The sequence below is a fragment of the Filicampus tigris genome, chromosome 2 (genome assembly GCF_054856515.1).
Source record: "Filicampus tigris isolate MCC_2025a chromosome 2, RoL_Ftig_1.0, whole genome shotgun sequence".
Taxonomy (NCBI): domain Eukaryota; kingdom Metazoa; phylum Chordata; class Actinopteri; order Syngnathiformes; family Syngnathidae; genus Filicampus; species Filicampus tigris.
Genome location: NC_141218.1, coordinates 12,910,836 through 12,928,623, shown reverse-complemented (window position 1 = coordinate 12,928,623; position 17,788 = coordinate 12,910,836). Strand labels below are relative to the sequence as shown.

The 17,788-nt window shown below is 41.5% G+C and overlaps 2 protein-coding genes across 6 annotated transcripts in view; one reads left to right on the top strand and one right to left on the bottom strand.

Annotated features, from left to right (window-relative positions):
- Positions 1–229: 229 nt before the first annotated feature.
- phox2bb (paired like homeobox 2Bb) lies at positions 230–3,773 on the top strand. The gene is made up of 3 exons (XM_086023339.1): positions 230–728; positions 1,733–1,920; positions 2,992–3,773. The coding sequence occupies exons 1-3, from the start codon at positions 488–490 to the stop codon at positions 3,427–3,429; spliced, it is 867 nt and encodes a 288-aa protein (XP_085879465.1). The 5' UTR covers positions 230–487; the 3' UTR covers positions 3,430–3,773.
- A 2,824-nt stretch (positions 3,774–6,597) lies between these two features.
- Positions 6,598–17,788, bottom strand: part of LOC147151427 (LIM and calponin homology domains-containing protein 1-like) — a 56,988-nt gene continuing 45,797 nt past the window's right edge. For 2 of the 5 annotated variants that reach the window (XM_086021265.1, XM_086021273.1), the window contains 15 exons: positions 16,788–17,042; positions 16,411–16,519; positions 15,794–15,858; positions 15,636–15,723; positions 15,475–15,543; positions 15,254–15,282; positions 14,836–14,949; positions 13,186–13,278; positions 12,419–12,559; positions 11,797–11,891; positions 11,187–11,318; positions 10,538–10,615; positions 9,730–9,838; positions 9,488–9,590; positions 6,598–8,345 (listed from right to left, as the gene is read on the bottom strand). In XM_086021265.1, the coding sequence (XP_085877391.1) occupies positions 8,320–8,345; positions 9,488–9,590; positions 9,730–9,838; positions 10,538–10,615; positions 11,187–11,318; positions 11,797–11,891; positions 12,419–12,559; positions 13,186–13,278; positions 14,836–14,949; positions 15,254–15,282; positions 15,475–15,543; positions 15,636–15,723; positions 15,794–15,858; positions 16,411–16,519; positions 16,788–17,042 (1,506 nt within the window). In that variant the 3' untranslated portion in view covers positions 6,598–8,319. The other 3 variants (XM_086021281.1, XM_086021289.1, XM_086021300.1) reach the window with 3 other exon arrangements.

Below are 17,788 nucleotides of genomic sequence, written 5' to 3'. Positions count from 1 at the left end.
GGTGCTATTAAATTCTAATTAGAGATGTGTGCTTGTGTGTGTGTGGGGGGGGGGGGGTCTTATAGGGGGTGAGGGGGCGATCAATGATGCTGCAGCTCGGCCGGACGACGGGCCCAATAGACTGATGACTTATTGTCATGTAAAGCAGGGAGGCGGCAGTGGCAGCGGTGGAGGAAGAAGAAGGAGGAAGGACGGAAGGAGGCAGTGCGGCGCGCGCACGGCGCTGCTTTTGTTCGTCCGCGCGTTTCTGATGAGCTCGATATGCTCTGGAGACCTCCGGCAAGGCGGCTCTTAGGGGGCTTTTCACAAAACGCGCCTGGGCTGCTATAAAGGAGGCCACTTCTGGAGCGGCCGCCGAGCAGTCAACATCGAGAAAAAAAACAAAACAAAAAAAAAAAAAGGAAAAACAACCTCACACGTCCTCCTCCCTCTCGCCCGCCATCATAAGCCGACTTGGGGATTCTTCAGTTTTGGGGTGCCTTCCCAAATGTATAAAATGGAGTATTCTTACCTCAACTCGTCCGCCTACGAGTCGTGCATGGCCGGGATGGACACGTCGAGCCTGGCGTCGGCCTACGCGGACTTCAGCTCGTGCAGCCAGGCCAGCGGCTTCCAGTACAACCCCATCCGGACCACGTTCGGGGCCACCAGCGGCTGTCCGTCGCTGGCGCCTGGCTCCTGCAGCCTGGGCACGCTCAGGGACCACCAGAGCAGCCCATACGCGGCAGGTGAGGCACATTTTCAAGCGGCACCTCACCGCACCGCTCGCTCGGTCGGGGCCAAATTTGCGTACACAAATGAAGGAATTTATCGCGTTAGGAGCGGCTGCGTGCGTGTAATTCGGTTACGAGCGTGTCACAGCCGAAAGCCTCCGACAGAATTATCCTATAAGCCGACGTAATGTGTTTACTTTGCGATGAGACGAATAATTAGATAAGCAAAGAGCAAAACTCATTATTGGCGCCCAAATTGGGAGTTACAGTACACGCGGAAGGCGACGAGTTATGACAATTTACGCACACTTTTACGCACGGCGTAGGCACTCATTTTGGGACAGAGTTCAAGTACATTTACGATTAAAAGCACATCTGGGTGATCACTGGACACATACTTGAACACAATTTGAATCTATTCACAGCAAAAGTGGAAGAAACACAGTTACTTGGGATGATTGCGCACGGCACCGAGACTCATTTTGGACACAATTAAACGGCATTTACAGTTATGATTAAAAGTGACAGAATTCCAATTCTGATGCAGTTGAATCAAGTTTTTTCGCAGGGCAACTGGACGCATTTCAGATAGAATTAAATGACATTTACGACCACATTGGTGATCAGTGAAGACAAATCCGAACAGAATCCAATTTGTGCAGTTCTTGGATTACAACGACAACGCCACTTGAGACTCTTACGCACAGAATACAACCGAAATGACCTGCATTCACGATTAAAAAAACACTTTATCATCACTTTGTTTTGCAATTTAATGGCACCTAACGTTACTTGAAACTATTACGCGCGTTTTTCTACGCACGGCAACCGGCCTATTTGGAACGGAATTCAAATATATTCCTAATGGAAAACTAACCTTGATGTCCACGTGACACAAAACTGAACATAATCCCACTTGTGCAGAAATTACATTCAAGATTTCAGAGCATGAGTCCTAAAGGATTTTTTTTCCTCTACACGAAAATATGACGTCATTTTTCTCCTCCTGCGGCATGCAGTGCCCTACAAGCTGTTTACGGACCACGGGGGACTGAACGAGAAGCGCAAGCAGAGGCGCATCCGGACCACCTTCACCAGCGCGCAGCTCAAAGAGCTGGAGAGGGTCTTCGCAGAGACCCACTACCCGGACATCTACACGCGTGAAGAGCTGGCACTCAAAATAGACCTGACCGAAGCCAGAGTGCAGGTAAACAATCACGGATTCAAAAGCGGCATAGGGGATTCTGATTTGTGATACGTTCCAATTACGCGCAGCATTTACGAGGCAATGAGGTTTTGAAACCAACTCAGCATTTTTGGTGGAATTCACCATTAAATGCTCATGTTTGTTAATTTTGGCAAAGTCGTTCAGCATAAAACCCCAAATTGGTTCCTGAACAAGACGCAAACATACTCAAATAATGCACATACTATATCGCCATGTTTTTTTCCGTTTAAATATGGTCACAAATTGGCTGTTTACTTAACCGTAGAGGTAAAGCATACAAAAATTACAAGTGCATTTTTATAAAACGATGTGCTTGAAAAAAAAAGTAATAGTATAGGAAAAGCACAGGTGCGTCCCATAAATTAGAATATAGTGGATAGTGATCGTCAATAATTTTTTTTTTTTTTTACTTTGTATCTAAAAGCATGACATAAGTACTTCGTTTTTCAGAAAACAAGCAAGAAAATTGAAGCGTCTGTGCCAATCTTAAAGTACTTTCATTAATTAAGTAGATTACAAGCGGCCTTGTGTTACTTAACTGCAGAGAGTGGCAGGCGTTTATTATCAGTAAGGTGCGGATTAGAAGGAAGGCCTTTATTTTTAACAAATGTATTTTAGCCGATGTATTTTAACAATAAGATGTGCATTAGTGGAGGTCATTATTTAATTTATGCATGAAATGCATAAAAGTATTTTTTCCCCCACAAATAATGTAATGATACTACTAACACATATTACTATACATATTATCACTATAAATTTTTTTCACAAGGGCAAGTTTTTTTTTTTTTTACACAAATACTGGATTCACATATTTTAAATATGAAATCAAATTATTAAACTAACCGATGCAAATTAAAAAAAAGTTATTTACTTAACTGCAGAGGTTTTTTTTAGAGGTCAATTATTAAAGGGGAGGCCTAACAAAATTCTAAAAACAGGTTTGGGAACCTTGATAGTCATTTAAAATGGTCCAAACAGGCATTACATTATTATTTTAGCCGCCCACAAAAAACAGGTCCTAATGAGGGATTTTGGGGTCCCTTGAAGGTTTGGTTCCAGAACCGACGGGCCAAGTTCCGCAAGCAGGAGCGTGCCGCTGCAGCGGCCGCTGCCGCCGCCAAGTCCAATTCCGGCAAGAAGTCAGACCCGAGGGACGACGACAGCAAAGACGCCAAATCCACTGATCCGGACAGCACGGGGGGCCCCAACCCGGTGCCCACCTCCAATTGCGGGGGGCCCAGCCCCACCGGCGTGCAGGTGAACGGCGGCGGGGGCGGCAACGGCGGACAGGTGGAGGCCGGCAAGGGCGCCGTGTCGTCAGGCATGGGGGTGGGGGTGACGGCGCCGAGCCAAGGCTGGGCCACCGCCCCGGGGACCATCACTTCCATCCCGGACTCGCTGGGCGGGCCGTTCGCCAGCGTGCTGTCGTCCTTGCAGAGACAGAACGGAGCCAAGGCTGCCTTAGTAAAAAGCAGCATGTTCTAAGTGGCCACACATGGACTGATGGACAGTGACAGTCGAACCTGCTTGTTTTGTCTCCCTCTTGTGTGGCATTTGCTCAACAAAAATACACTTTCATGGCACATTCGTCAAAGTGCAGTTCCCACAAAAGTTTCGCTCTTAAAAAGATGGGTCGAAAATAACCCAATTGCACAAAACAACTCGAAATTGGGTTGTGATGTCCCTTTTGACACCAAATTGGGTTATTTTTGACCCAACAGTTTTTAGAGCGAACAGCATTGCATTACTTGACAGATGATGTTTACCCTAAAGAGACAAACATGTCTGACTATGTGGCAGACCGTGCACTCTAAAACAGTTTGGGTTAAAAATAAGACAATTTGGGGTCAAAAATGGACCGATCCACAACTTGGGTCAATTTGACCCAACTTTCTTGGTTGTTATTGCAGAAAACAACCCCAAAAAATGGGCTGTTTTGTACAAAACAATGCAAGAAAGTGGTTCAAATTGACCCAATTTGTGGATCGGTTCATTTTTGACACAGAATTGTGTTGTTTTTAACCCAACTGTTTTTAGAGTACAGTTTGATCAAGAGCCTCCATTGGCAACTTATGAAGGGTTCAACTGACTATGCGGCTAACCACTCAGTTTTACCAGGACCCTTGCATTATATGGGCTCGAGTTTTGATTCGTACGGAATTCGACCAATTATGTGGCCAACCGCATAGTCTTATCGAGTGCTTGTATTTGAACTGGGGCCTATATTTGAGAGATTATGACTGCCGCATAGCTTTATCCACAGTTTGCATTTATCGGGACTAGTTTGGATTTTTGTGTCTTTCCACTAACTATGTGGCTGACCGCATAATCTTATCGAGAGTTGGCATTTTATTTGGGGTCAATTTTTGAGTGATGTGGACAGCCGCATAGCTTTAAGGTCAGTTTGCATTTATCTGGGCTGGTTTCGATTTTTGTAGAATTCTGATCATGCAAAAGACCGCTTAGGTTTATCAAAAGCTTGCATTTTTATCTGAGCTCCTTTTGATTTTAGCCAATTTTTAGGGGACTCAAACTATCCTGTAGTTAGGAGCCTGCTTTTTATGTGGTCGATTTATGAGGAATTGAACTATTTGACTATGCGGACAGTCACATAGCTTTCGTCTTTTTGCATTCCTCTGGGCGAGTTTTGATTCAAGCGGGATTGAAACAAATATGCGGCGAACCTCAAAGCATTAGCCACGGTTTGCATTCATCTCGGCTAGTTTTGATGCGAGTAGATTTTTTTTTTTGAGGGAGGAATTGGACTGACTATGCACTTAACCACAGATTTATCAAGAGCCTGCATTTCTGCTGTCATTTTGATTACTGAGGGAAGGAACTATGCGGAAAGCCGCATAGCCTTATACAATTTGCATTTACCCGGGCGAGGTTATGATTTAAGATTCAAAACGACTATTCAGATGACCACACAGCTTTATCTAGTTTTCAGAAAATGTTTGAACTTGATATTTCTTTCCATTGTCCACTATAATAAAAAAAAAAAAAAAGGCACAATTTCAGTAAAGCCCCCCACACACCCCTCCCCCCTCCGACATAAATCTGTTTCGTGCGTCTTTCTACTGCAGTGTGTTTGTGGCTCCAATTGTATAGTGTTAAAATGTATTCTCGTCTCCTAATAGTTGAATCATAGACGCGTATAGTCTTCATTTTAAGTCGCATTCCCTAAGAATTTATTTTTGGTAAAAAGGGAATGTCTGCAAATGTTGTATTTATTTGGATATAATTTGCATGTCGTCTCTTTTGTTTTGTTTTAAATCTCCCACTTTGTTGTGAGTGTTGTTGTCTGGAAGGTTATTTATATGTTCTGTTAGGTACTGGATGCTTATATTTAAGAAGGGAATATTTCTACGTGTGCACATAGTTTTCCAAGGCATTGAGATGGTTGTTGATGATACAAAAAAATAATAATTACATCAAAAAACAAAACGGCTTGCTCATGTTTTTGTCAGCTTCAGTGACGTAAACAACACACGATAACTAGTGAGAAAGGTTTCAAATGCGAGAAATGGGGAGAGGAAACAATATTAACATGGTAAACAGGTGGCAATTGTTCATTTTAAGCGAATGATTTTTAATAATGGTAAAGTTTTACCTTGATTTCGGGTGGAAATTAAAAATGTTGGCAGCAGTGTTGCATAACGAGAACCTAAAATTGACACAAATCTGTAAAGGTTGAATCTCATGAAATAACATTTTATATTTCTATCCAACATTATAGTTCACAGGTAACAGGTGTGCTGAAAAGGTCATTTTTTAATGAATACTGTAAATCCAACATCTCAATTTAATTGAGAAAAAAGCAATTATTCTAATTTGAGACCTTAGTTCGACAGTGGGACAAGGTAGAGGGCAAAATATGAATAAATATGAAAATGCCTCCCTCAAGGACGCCATTTTAACAAAGTTTTAACTGTCATAACAAATGCTGCAATAATGCAAGAATATTAATACTTAAAAAAAATAAATGTCAATGTGTTATACTAACACCACTGCAGTCCAACTAAAATCCACATTTTAACCAATTTATGAACAAAATATTTTTTAAATAAACATTGATTCACTAAAAATGATTGAAAAGATTAACAGTGACATCTTTTATTAGACTGTATCAAAAAAATTTACCTGCACGATCTTATGAGATTAAACGAAAAAATACAAAACAGTGAAAAAAATACGGTAAATGAAATACTTAGATATTTAAAAAAAATTACTATAATAAAAAAAAAAAAAATAGGACTATTTTATCTAAACTGATACTACAAAATGAAATGGAAAAAAAAATCCAGACAAAAATGTTCACAAAATGTAAAAATCATCCTTTTCGCCAGTATCAAATATATCCACCGACACAATCTCATGCGGTCTGATATAACAAATAAAATAAAAAAACATGAAATTAAAGTTTGAAAAACTTGAAAGAAAAAACAATTCAAACACATAAATTGACAACCCCCAAAAAACCCGCACAAAATGTGAAGAAACATGCAGAGACACTTACCTAAAAAACGGCATGCACTCCATTACATCAAACGAAAGCAATACTTTTGTCATTGGGAGAGCTGTTTCTAATATTTGGACCCTTCCACCAAATGATGAGCAATTCCTCAAAATCAAAAGAACACAGACAGGCACTGACTTTGGATGGTTTTATTTAGAAACATACGGCCATTGCATTGACACAGTGAATGAAAGGATACATCTAAATGTGGTGATAGCTGTCAAGTGACTATTACAATAAATACACAAGAAAGCCTCCGCGCTAAAAGAAAAAGAGAAGCGGAGGAATACTGAGAGAGGAAAATGCTCAACGACATCGGGAAGCACAGCGGCTATTGCTTTGATTTTTACATTGGATTTTTTTTTTTTTTTTTTACAGTATCTTTTGGTTTTAGGCTTAAACATGCATTTTTTTAAACATCTGCAGCACACTGCCCAGCTCTCAAAATGCAAACATAGCAAAAACAAAAACAAAAAGTTGGCATACGTTCAATAGACCTTTCGCTCAGAGCCCCTTAGTTACTGTTGCTAAGGCCAAAAAGCTTTACACACAACACTCTTGCAGCGGTGGACGACCGCATAGCTTATTTTTGCATTTTCCTGGGCTGGTTTCGAATTTTGCACTATTTAACTGACTATGAAGCCAACCGCTTAGTTTTATCCAACGCCTGTATTTTATTTCATTTGGGCTTGTTTTGATTGTAGTTGATTCCTGAAGGATTCATCGGAATATGCAGACAGTCTCATAGCTTCAGTTTACATTTTTCTAGTCGAGTTTTGGATTTTTGTTGTATTCACCCAACTACGTTGGAGGTATTTAATCGACTATGCGTCCGATTGCATATCTTTATCCACGGTTTGCGTTAATTGGGGCTGATTTGGATTTTTTGGAGTGATTCAACTGACTATGTGGACAACTGCATAGCGTTTCAAGAGCCGTTTCAAGAAAGAAAACATTTCCATTCAAACCTTGTGTCACTCACTTATCTGTATAGAACATTAAAAAAAATGCAAAAATTCAAACAGGAAAGCGTCGGCCTTCTGTGCTGCAATGTGATTGGCTGCTCTACGTTTGTGGGGGCCGTTTAAGCGAAAGGTCAATTGTCTTGTTCTGCATATATTCCTCAAAATGGACGACAAGTGCATTCAATCACTGCAAAATCACTGAGGCGGCAAAGTGGACGACTTGCAATAAAGGAGTTTGGAGGGCGATGACAATTTGGCCACTTTTTCTCCTTCAAATGAAAAAAAGCAATGAAAAAAAACGTTTTTGTTTTTTTTAATGTTTCTTTGCTGCGTCGTCATCCTTTTTTCCTAAGGCACGTTAAAGTAGCGAGTCCAGTTATTGCCCTCGTGAATTACATTCAAAGCGTGTGTGTCAGTGGAAGCCTTGTGGATAATTGGGATTATAGTAACATTTTGTGAACATCATCACCCACGTGTACAATTTCAGCGCTGATCCAAAACGACGTTTGCCTTGGTGAAGGTCCACTTTTACACGTAGTGAAGGTTAATTTGCATATCTCATTTCGTCTGGTTCTGGCAGTGACATAAAATGGACGCCGTTTGAAGAAAAATAGGAAAAAAAATAAAACGCCTGAACCGGATTAAATCAAATTAAAGCACATGTGAATGAACTGCATTTGCTTTATATGGAACTGAATGGTGGCTCAAATAGTTTGTGCTTCATCAAAATGCAAATATGAGTGAGTGACTGGTCTTACTGTTGACACTCTGCGGTTAAAGAATAATATATTGTATATGGATGAAAAACTTGGCTTGGCCCACGTGATGAATGGGGGGTTGCACGGGAGGGCAGGGCTTGGCAGGTGATCGGGTTCTACTTGACCGGAGGCGTCACAAGGTGGTCGGCTGTCCAGCCGCTTGAGGACAAACGAGAGAGCCGCGTTCAACGTTCAACAAGCGGCAACAGGCAGCGAAGGTGGGATGATGAAATGGAAGGAAATTGATCATGGCTGTGTAGATGACGTGATGTGATTGTCAGTGATTCTCAAACTGTGTGGTGGTACGCAAGCTCCCTCTAGTGGTACACAGAAAAAGATATTGAATGTTCAAACTGTTACAGTCAAACGTGCTTTTCTTTAATCCAATACAGTACTTTTAAGTGCAGTCGATTTTAATTGCATCATTATGGTGGTATTTGGAGAGCCATATTTTATTTTTTAGGTGTTATTTGGCTCAAAAACAGCAACCGGCCTATGGAAACCAATGAACTAGCCCTCATTTTAGTAGCATACTGTTAGCATTTTGGCAAATGAGCTAACAACGGCTAAGTAGTATTTCAGAGCCCCAAAAAAGGTGCGCCTGTGTTTTTGAGCGATTTAACTACCTCCGCCAATGACCACATAGCTTGATAATTTTTGTGGGTTTGCGGTGACTAGGCGGCCAGTGGCATGGCTTTATTTTTAGTCTCCGCGTTAGTCTACTTTAATTTCAATTTTTGTCACTTTTTTGTAATTCAACTGACTGCATACATTTTATCCATAGCCTGCATTAATCTGGATTAATGTTTATTTTGGAGGCATTCCACTGAATATGCGGATGGACACAGATTTATCAAGAGGCTGCAAGTATTGGGTTGCTTTGGATTTCTGGCGATGTTTGCGAACAACATTTCAAGTACAGTCAGGCACGTACAAAATCTGAACGTGACGCCAAGACAACTGCAACAGAGTTTAGTAGGTAATTGCACTAAAAATGAAACTCATGATCATACTACTTGGAGAAAACATTTTATCATGCTACACATTTATTTTCATTGTTAAGGGTGCCGGTATACTTTAGCCACCTAACCTTTTATGCTTTAAAGCCGAAAGCGCACCATTTTATTTTGATTTTTTTTTTTTTAATTAATTATGGTATGTTACATTCTGTTCAGAATCCTACCGAATTGCAAAGGAAACATGTTGCTTCATGATGCAATAAAATGAGTATGCTGGATGTAAATGTGGAGAAAATGGTCACGTGTGTTGTGGGGCGACGATGTCGAGTGGGCTCAACTCACAGCGGGAGCGTATGTAGCACTGGTGGCAGTTGAGGAGGCCGCTCCGGATCCGCACGTCGGTGCCCGTGGAGGTGTCTCCTAATTGGCCCTTGCACACTCCGCACTGACCACAACAATCAAAAACAATAATGTCGTGAACCCCCAAAAACACGCTTTTAAAGAGACCATATATTTAGTTTTTTCAAATTCGGTTTTATCCCTCCCACACATGCTGACCTGGAGAAAATATCTGCTTCACTAACCTTAAAGCAGTCGATGTGGAAGTAGAGGCTGAGGGTCTCGATGATCATGGCGGCCCCCTTGCCTAGCGGCTGCCCACAGCTGGAGCACAGCTTCTTGCCGCTGACAGACCTACACCGCGAGAACATTACTAACAATGAGCCACGTGCTGCTTCACCAAGTCCAAGGACAAAGGCAGCGCTAGAGTTTCCATCAGGTGGACGAAAGCCTCGGCACACTCTTAAGCCTACAGGAAGTCAATATGGATGATCTAACATTGGAACCACAGTATTTGAAAAATTTCCGACAAGATGATGGGGGGGGGGGTTTTTGACGGGCATGTTTTCCTCATACCAAACTCACCCGAGCACACCTATAGGACATGAGTGGGCAAACGTGAATGAATGCAGTGATTCTCAATCAGTGTGCCGTGAGAGATCATCAGTTGTGCTGCAGAAAATTATCCAATGTCAGTTATTTAGACAAAAATATATTATTTTCTAATATTTTTTTTGGTTAATTTGTTAATTTATGTATGCCAAGCATGTATAGCAGCAGGCAAAAGAGTTAAATGCTCTTCCACGAGAGGTAAAGGCACCTAATGTCCCTGTACATCCATTTTTTGTGAATCGTTCTCCTAAGTGGTGTGCCGTGAATTTTTTTCCGATGTGAAATATGCACCTTTGCTCAATAAATGTTGAGAAACACTGAAATAATATATGTGTCCCAATACTTTTGTCCTTCTAAGAAATCTAATTTCTGTTACCATGACAGCAAGCAAAAATAGAGCACAACACGGCATGGATGAGAAAGTAGCAGCGATGGGGATACCTGTTGGGTGGTGCGTCGATAGAAGGTGGAGGGGGCTTGGGTGGGCTGCGGCCCACGTTATTAGTGCCGCATGCACTCCTGGAAAATGGACACATTGTTGTGGGATTCAACTGACTATTCGACTGACTGCATAGCCTTGACCAGAGCCCGCATTTATCTGGGTTAGTTTTAATTTTTGAGGGATTCAAACAATTATTAGGACGGCCGCATGGCTTAATCCAGAGCCCGTAAATTTTTAAGGGATTTAAACAACTATGTGGATTCCTCTATGTCTTCAGAGTCTGCTGTTATGCAAGTTTCAGGAAAATGTGGTGGGACATGATGACGACATGATGATAATGTGTGAGTGAGATACTGCAGCAACAATAAAAGCTTGTTTTCCTCACATGGATAGGAAGACAAGTAGTTGGTGCCACCTGCTGGCCAAACACAACAACTGAAAGACTGCGGGTCATTACAATGAATGCTTCAAATGTGGCTAACAGTGCAGCACAAGCGTACTGCTGTTGCCATGGTTACACTTCACTCTCACCAACATGCCAGACAATTAATGTCAAGAGGCAGGAAGCTTCTTTAAACGATAGACTGATGGAGAAGCTGGAAGCAAATACATTTAAAGTCCATTTTAACACACACACATTCATCACACCTGCGTTCTCCGGCAGGCCGGGCGGGCTTGCCGGTGTCAGCGTCTTGCCGTTTCTTGATCGGCGCGGAGGTCTTGGTGGCCGTTTGGTGAAGTTTCTGGACATTCTGCGGGTAGTTATTTTGATTCGCTGCGCTGAAGATGGCCCACATAAAAAGACAACGTTACGGCTCTATTTTTAGGAGATAATGTAACGACGTAGCATTTGTACTCATTAGGGTGCTGCCGTAACCAACTGTGACATTATTATTTTTTGAATCATCACACAAAGATGGGTTTTTAACTCTGTTAAATATTCTTTGTGAACGTGAGGGCCATGCACAAAACTCAATGCAGCTATCAACTAAGTGACACATGTTAAATGTTTGTGAATCTGAAAAGTTGTTTTGAGTAACAGTGTTGACTTTATATTTGACTAATTAAATCAAACTTGAAACATGAAGCATCACGTGGACATTTGCGGCAGTCGTAGTAATTCAGCCACGCAAATGCTTCATTAATTGCGCGTCAATGACGTGACATCACCTTTGGTAGACGTCTCCATGAAATGAGGGTCATATTTACAGAGCAAAAGTAATGTTTACTTGACATGTGCTTTGATGCGTCAACAAACCTCTTGGCTGTTCTGAAGCTGTCGTTGGCGGTGCTGATGTCTCTCGTCTTGTTGTTCTGTCGCGGTCTACACTCTACGTTCTCTGCACTTTCCTTCTGTTTTAGCCAATTAGAAGTAATGGACTGTTAGCTGGTCCTCTTTAAGATGAGCATTTTTGGGATGGGGGGGAGTAGTGGGGGATCAGAAGTCTTTTCCATGATAAATGATGTGGTATCACGAGAATAAAGTTGAATCTTGAAGTTCACTGATTAAAATGAATCCCGACCCTCACTTAAGTTTGACTTTAATATCATTATCACTACTGTGGCCCTTCATCCCGACAAAATACGTCACTGTTCTTGTAGAGATGACTTAAAAAAAAACCCAAAACATTGCAAGCTATTCCTCTAAAAATATGAATTTGTCATTGCAACATGACCTTTTTTCTTAAAAATGAGGCAAGGCAGCTTTATACATAGCACATTTCATATGCAAGATAACTCAATATGATTAGAACTAGGCAATTTTTTAAAAAATTCTCCACTGTAAAGGGTTCTTGTGCCCAAAAGGTTAGAGAACACACAATAACATGAATATCAACAGACAAACTAATGATGAATAAATTAACAAAGGAGTTGTTCACCGCATATTTTTCCAGTCGTTCCTGTTTGCGCTCCCAGTCAGCAAGTGAGCGCACAATGGTGTCCTGGCCCTGGGGAGCCGGCGGGGTAGACGATTGGGATTGAGTGAGGGGTGTGACCGTCTCTTCCAGGATTAGACGTTCCTGAGGGTAAAGTTGGAACAGTAAACAACATGGACACACAGTAAAAACTCCAAGTACGAACAGAATACACCCCGTAACCAATGTCAGTTAATTAAGAAAAATGAACACTCCTGCTACCTAAAAACTCAACCACACATGATACGCTACCATTTGTTTACAAGTGACAAAAATATAGCAACTAGCTAGCTGGCTAGCTAGTGCCATAAATTGTATGTCTGCAAAAGGTTGAATATCTTTATCAACCTGAATGGGAGCTAGCTAGATGCTAACGTAGCAGTCTACATCTTCCCTCAGTGCTGCTTCTTGTCTAACTACACAAAGAGAGGAACTGAAACGTATGACACCAAACGGTCCAAATTAATGTTTGTTATTCACAAAGAGATGTTACGAATACAGACCAAGTCTTCGAAAGATAATGTTAGTTACTGATAATGGAGTAACCTAGCAAACTAAAATCTGTAACAGTGCTAAACCTTGCATGGACTACCCCCCCAAAAAAAGCAAAAGCAAACCAAGAATTCAATAGAAGCTCATGACTACTAACAAAAACAAAAAGACAGATGAGGCTAGAAGAAGGTCTTTTCACAGCAAGCTTCATTTGGTGTTGTGTAAAAATATGCTCCCACCTCCTCATGGTAGCGCATCTCCTCCTGGGCAACCTCCCTCTGTGCCTTCTCCCACTCCTCCTTGAGCTTCTCCTGCTCCCGCTGGTACTTCTCCTGTGCAACCACAGCGACGTACCACAAGCATACACACACACACACACACACACAAGAAGAAAAGATATTGAGATTTGTCGGTGGTGTGTAAAAATTGAATTATACGTCATGGAATATTGGCTTGTCAGGAGTGAATGTAAAGAAAAAGAAGAACAGGAGAAGCAGGCAGGAGCTGGACATGCAAACAGGCTTCCGAAGACGGGCCCACTGTTTAAAATGTCTGCCTTTACAAAGATAATAACAGGGTGTCTGCTTAAAAGAGTTAACATTAAGAAGTTTTTGAACACACGACAATAGTGTTATGTCATGCTACTGCGAGAAATTACATAGCAGAGTACATTATGTCATCTCACTCATTTTTAAGGCTACTTAAGGCTTTCAATTTCAAAAGTCCAATTTAGGACACCTTAATGCATTAAGTGCATTATGATCTTTGCAATGGCATTTTTTCTATTCTGACTTGCATTGGAAGCTTGACAACAATCAGAGAGCAAGACAAACAATGATGATGCACCACACATCCATCCATCCATCATCGGACTTCAGAAGCCTTTCTCACTGAGCTGCGGAGGCCCCCCCTCGGCAAAAGCTATAACAAAGCTCCTTGTGCTGCACAAGGCGGCCATCAAGTGGTGGCAGCGGGACACGAGCCGATGTTAAGATAAGAAAACTCTGATTATAAAAATGGCTGCAAGCTTTCAAAGGAGCGATGGAATGTGGTTAATCATTCTCTATGACATATGACGCACATAAGTTACAAGCTCACACGGTTTAAAAGCAGCGGTGGGCAAACAAATAAATGAATGATTAACAAATGTACATAATCATTCTGATGAAAAATAAAATACTTTAACTTGATAACCTGAATAATGGAAAGGGTATAATTCTTTAAATTACACAAATTAAGCATGGTACATAAAATTATGAAAAGAATGGTAAAATGCCGACTTGAATAATGTCCAGAATAAATTATAACAAACAAACATTGTAAATACCACATGTACAATTACAAATACGACATGTATAGAAATACTGCTTGGAATATTTTTTAAATTGTGTGTGCAGTTATAAAATAGAATATAGTATAAAACGCACATTTCTTCTTTTCTTATACTTGAAATTAAATGCAACACATAATGTATATATAGTAATCCAAATTAAATTATACATATATAACAACGAATATATACATTTTGAAAGAAATCAAATACATACAACTATAATACAACAAAATGCCGGTAATTCGAATTAAATGATAAACTTAGTCAAACGAACATGGCTTTGCTTGGTTTATGTTTGTACAAAAGTCTTATGTGGCGGGTCGCTAAATGGTTTCAGTATTTCAGTAATACAGTAATTCTACAGTATGCTGAAAATGACAGATGGCACACTAACAGTGAATATATAAAGGGAACACCCTGCCCTGAGAAAGCAGCAGATTTTCAACAGTGTGACTCCCTGGCGCAAATAAAACCCAAATCGGGAGTGAATCCTGGCAGTGCTGCAGGTAGCCACATGCGCCATGCTTTGCCTCACCACCTATCCGTGGACCGGTACCTGCAGCAGGCGCTCCTGCTCTTGCTGCCACCTTTCTTGACGCTTTCGCTCCTCGTCCGGGTCCCGGGACCAGCGGTCGGCCCGCCTGGTCTGAGGCGACACCGGCACTGAAACCTGACGGGATGCCCCCTCCACCCCGTCAACAACGCATGCATCCACAAATGCCAAAGCACAGAAATAGTCATGCACACGTCGGGGACCCTCAAACAACCGGGAGTCACACACATACAGAGAAAAAAAATGGAGAGAGGAAGACATATAGTTGATCTACCACAATAGCACTAGTCCAATGCAAAACCAATTCACTCCTACTGAAGGAGAAAGACAGAAAAGGACAGAGGTGACCAGTGTTGGTAGGAAGTCACATATGTCATAAGTAAGCTTAACCTTCACGTTTCAAGATGTTGATTGTACTCACGTTGCTGTGCTGATCCTTCTCCCCCTTATCTGCAGAATGTAAATGTACAGTAACAATGCGTCAGTAATTGAAGGGGAAGTCATTTTTAAGATATTATTGTTCAATATCGACATCAAACAATTTGCATCATTTGGAAATAAAAACACATTAGAATCACAATCTTAACACATCCAACAATCAATTGTGTGTCCCACCTCCAAAAGTCGAAAAACGACAATTACCTGCAAAGAACTCGGAGCGTAAATTTGGGTTGCTGCTTATGAGTGGAGAGCGTGCGCTGTTTTTCAAACCTATGGGGAAATATGTGGAAGTATATAGTGTAATTAGTCAAATGGACAAAACTGCTAGTTTATTTTGTGTGTGTGTGTGTGTGTCAAGTAACCTTCTGTTGTTGTATTTGGTGGTCGATGTCCAAAACAGGGAACCTCCTCTTTCTTCTGGTTCATCTCCAGGTGACTGTCTATGCTCGTCTACAGATTTGACAGGATTATTAATCATGTGGATTGACATGTTGAATTAGGAAGGATTTTAACAGTTTACCCTTGAGGTTACAGAGTGCGTGCCGAGCCCTGATTGGCACGATGGTACAGTCTCCTGTTTGGCTTCTGCAAAGACATAACAGTGCTCATTGTGCTTGGCTACAACATATGTCCGCTGCATGAGCCACATGCAGTGATCTGGTCCACTAATTCAAAAATGTGTAATCGGGGGGTTTGGTGATGAAGTGCTGTCACGACACATCTAAGTCACTTGATTTGTTGTTAGTCGCTTTCTTCTTTAAGACTTTTTTTTTTAATGCAAGAGGGTCTGAAAAGTCACAAAATATAGTAACAAAGATACAAATATGACAAAACAGAGTAATCATCCCTTTGTTCCAAAACCCTAGCTCCACCCACAGTCGTCATGGTATCAAAAGTGGTAGTGGGCATTGCATGACGCAGAACCACCACACCAAAACGGTCTGATTTCAAGCAGACAATGACAAGTGGATGTTAAATGTGCTGTAATACTTCATCCTTTCATTCATCACCATACCACTTTTACAGAACAATGTCAAAGACGTTTTACAGAGAAGCAAAAAAATGCATAATATGCCTGCAATATGACAGATCCACAAGTATCCAGATGGGGGCAGTAGAGCAGTGTTTGACTCAAACCTGCAGATATTTGGAGGTGTGATGCTGATTCACACTTTGTCTCTAGTGGAGCAGCTGCTGACTGGCTTCGACTCTTCCTCGCGAAACTCTCCTCGGGCTTCTGCAACTCCTAAAAAAACAAATAAATATTATGTTTCTATACATATATTATTCTACTTTGCACGTCTCGCCGCCAAATCAATAAATCATACAAATTAGCCTTGTAGTGATGGAAGAGCTCATAGGCATTACATTAGGTATACAAAACAATCGAAATCTACAACTAATGCTAATGGCTTATTAATTTGAAGGTCATGATTAGATTTACTACTTATAAATTCGAAAACGGCTGCCAGTGAGTCTTTTAACAAAGGTAATGGAATAAGGTGTAGTTTTACCACTGGCAGTGAAGTCGGCCTGCTGGGTGGCATTGAACACAGAGTGACTTCCTCGTCCTGGACATCAGTCGAAGCTGGCTCGGCGTTGGTGGACGCTGGATTTCCTCCTGCCATAGAGGCGTTCGGGCAGTGGACTGTGGTTTTGGGCGATGAGGACGGTAGGAAAACAGGAGAGGACTCCCTTCCTTGGCTCTCGGGCGCTGCAGGAGAGTCGTCGGGCCCCGTGTTGCCGTTGACCCGCGGCAAATCATCAGCCTAGAACAGATGGGCGCTGTGTTGAGACACGTCTGTGCTAAGCTAAAATGATAAGTGGCAATGCATACAAAACATAGTATAAAATGAAATGCTCTAAAACCCTACAAATTAAAAATAAACAATTACGTTACAACTTGATATCATGCCATTTGACAGCAATGGAATCGCCTTCATACACTGAAAGTTGTTGAAAATGTTGTGATGCTAATCTGAATCGAGTGATTGGAATTGAAATGATAGCACCTGAAACTACATACGCACAACAAATATGAGCACTACCACGCTGTCTAGCACTGCTGCTTCCGATTTGGGCTCATTTGGACAAATCACCTAGGAGGCGTTTGTCAAAGTACAAGCCCTGGAATTTGTGCGACATGACCGCTTCAAACCAAAATGGCCGACTTCCTGTTCAAGATGGGGTATGGGTCCTTGAGACATTTCCGTGCCCCCATGTGCTGCACAAGATACGCACATTGTAAATATCCCAATAAAACAATTACCGGTACACCATTTCAAGAATAGTGTTAAACAGTGATTCCAAGAGGGCCCTAATGATACCTTATTGGAGATAATGAGAACTCCAACTGAAAGGAATCTCTGGGTCTAAAACCCCACTTGTGCCTTCATTTGTGCTTGGCTAGCGTACTATTGGCTTATGCATGCAGACTTTAGCAACAAACGGGACTCGGAGACAAAGAGACGCTCATAATATATGTGCGAGGAGGCTCCTTGTGAACTTCTCAGTG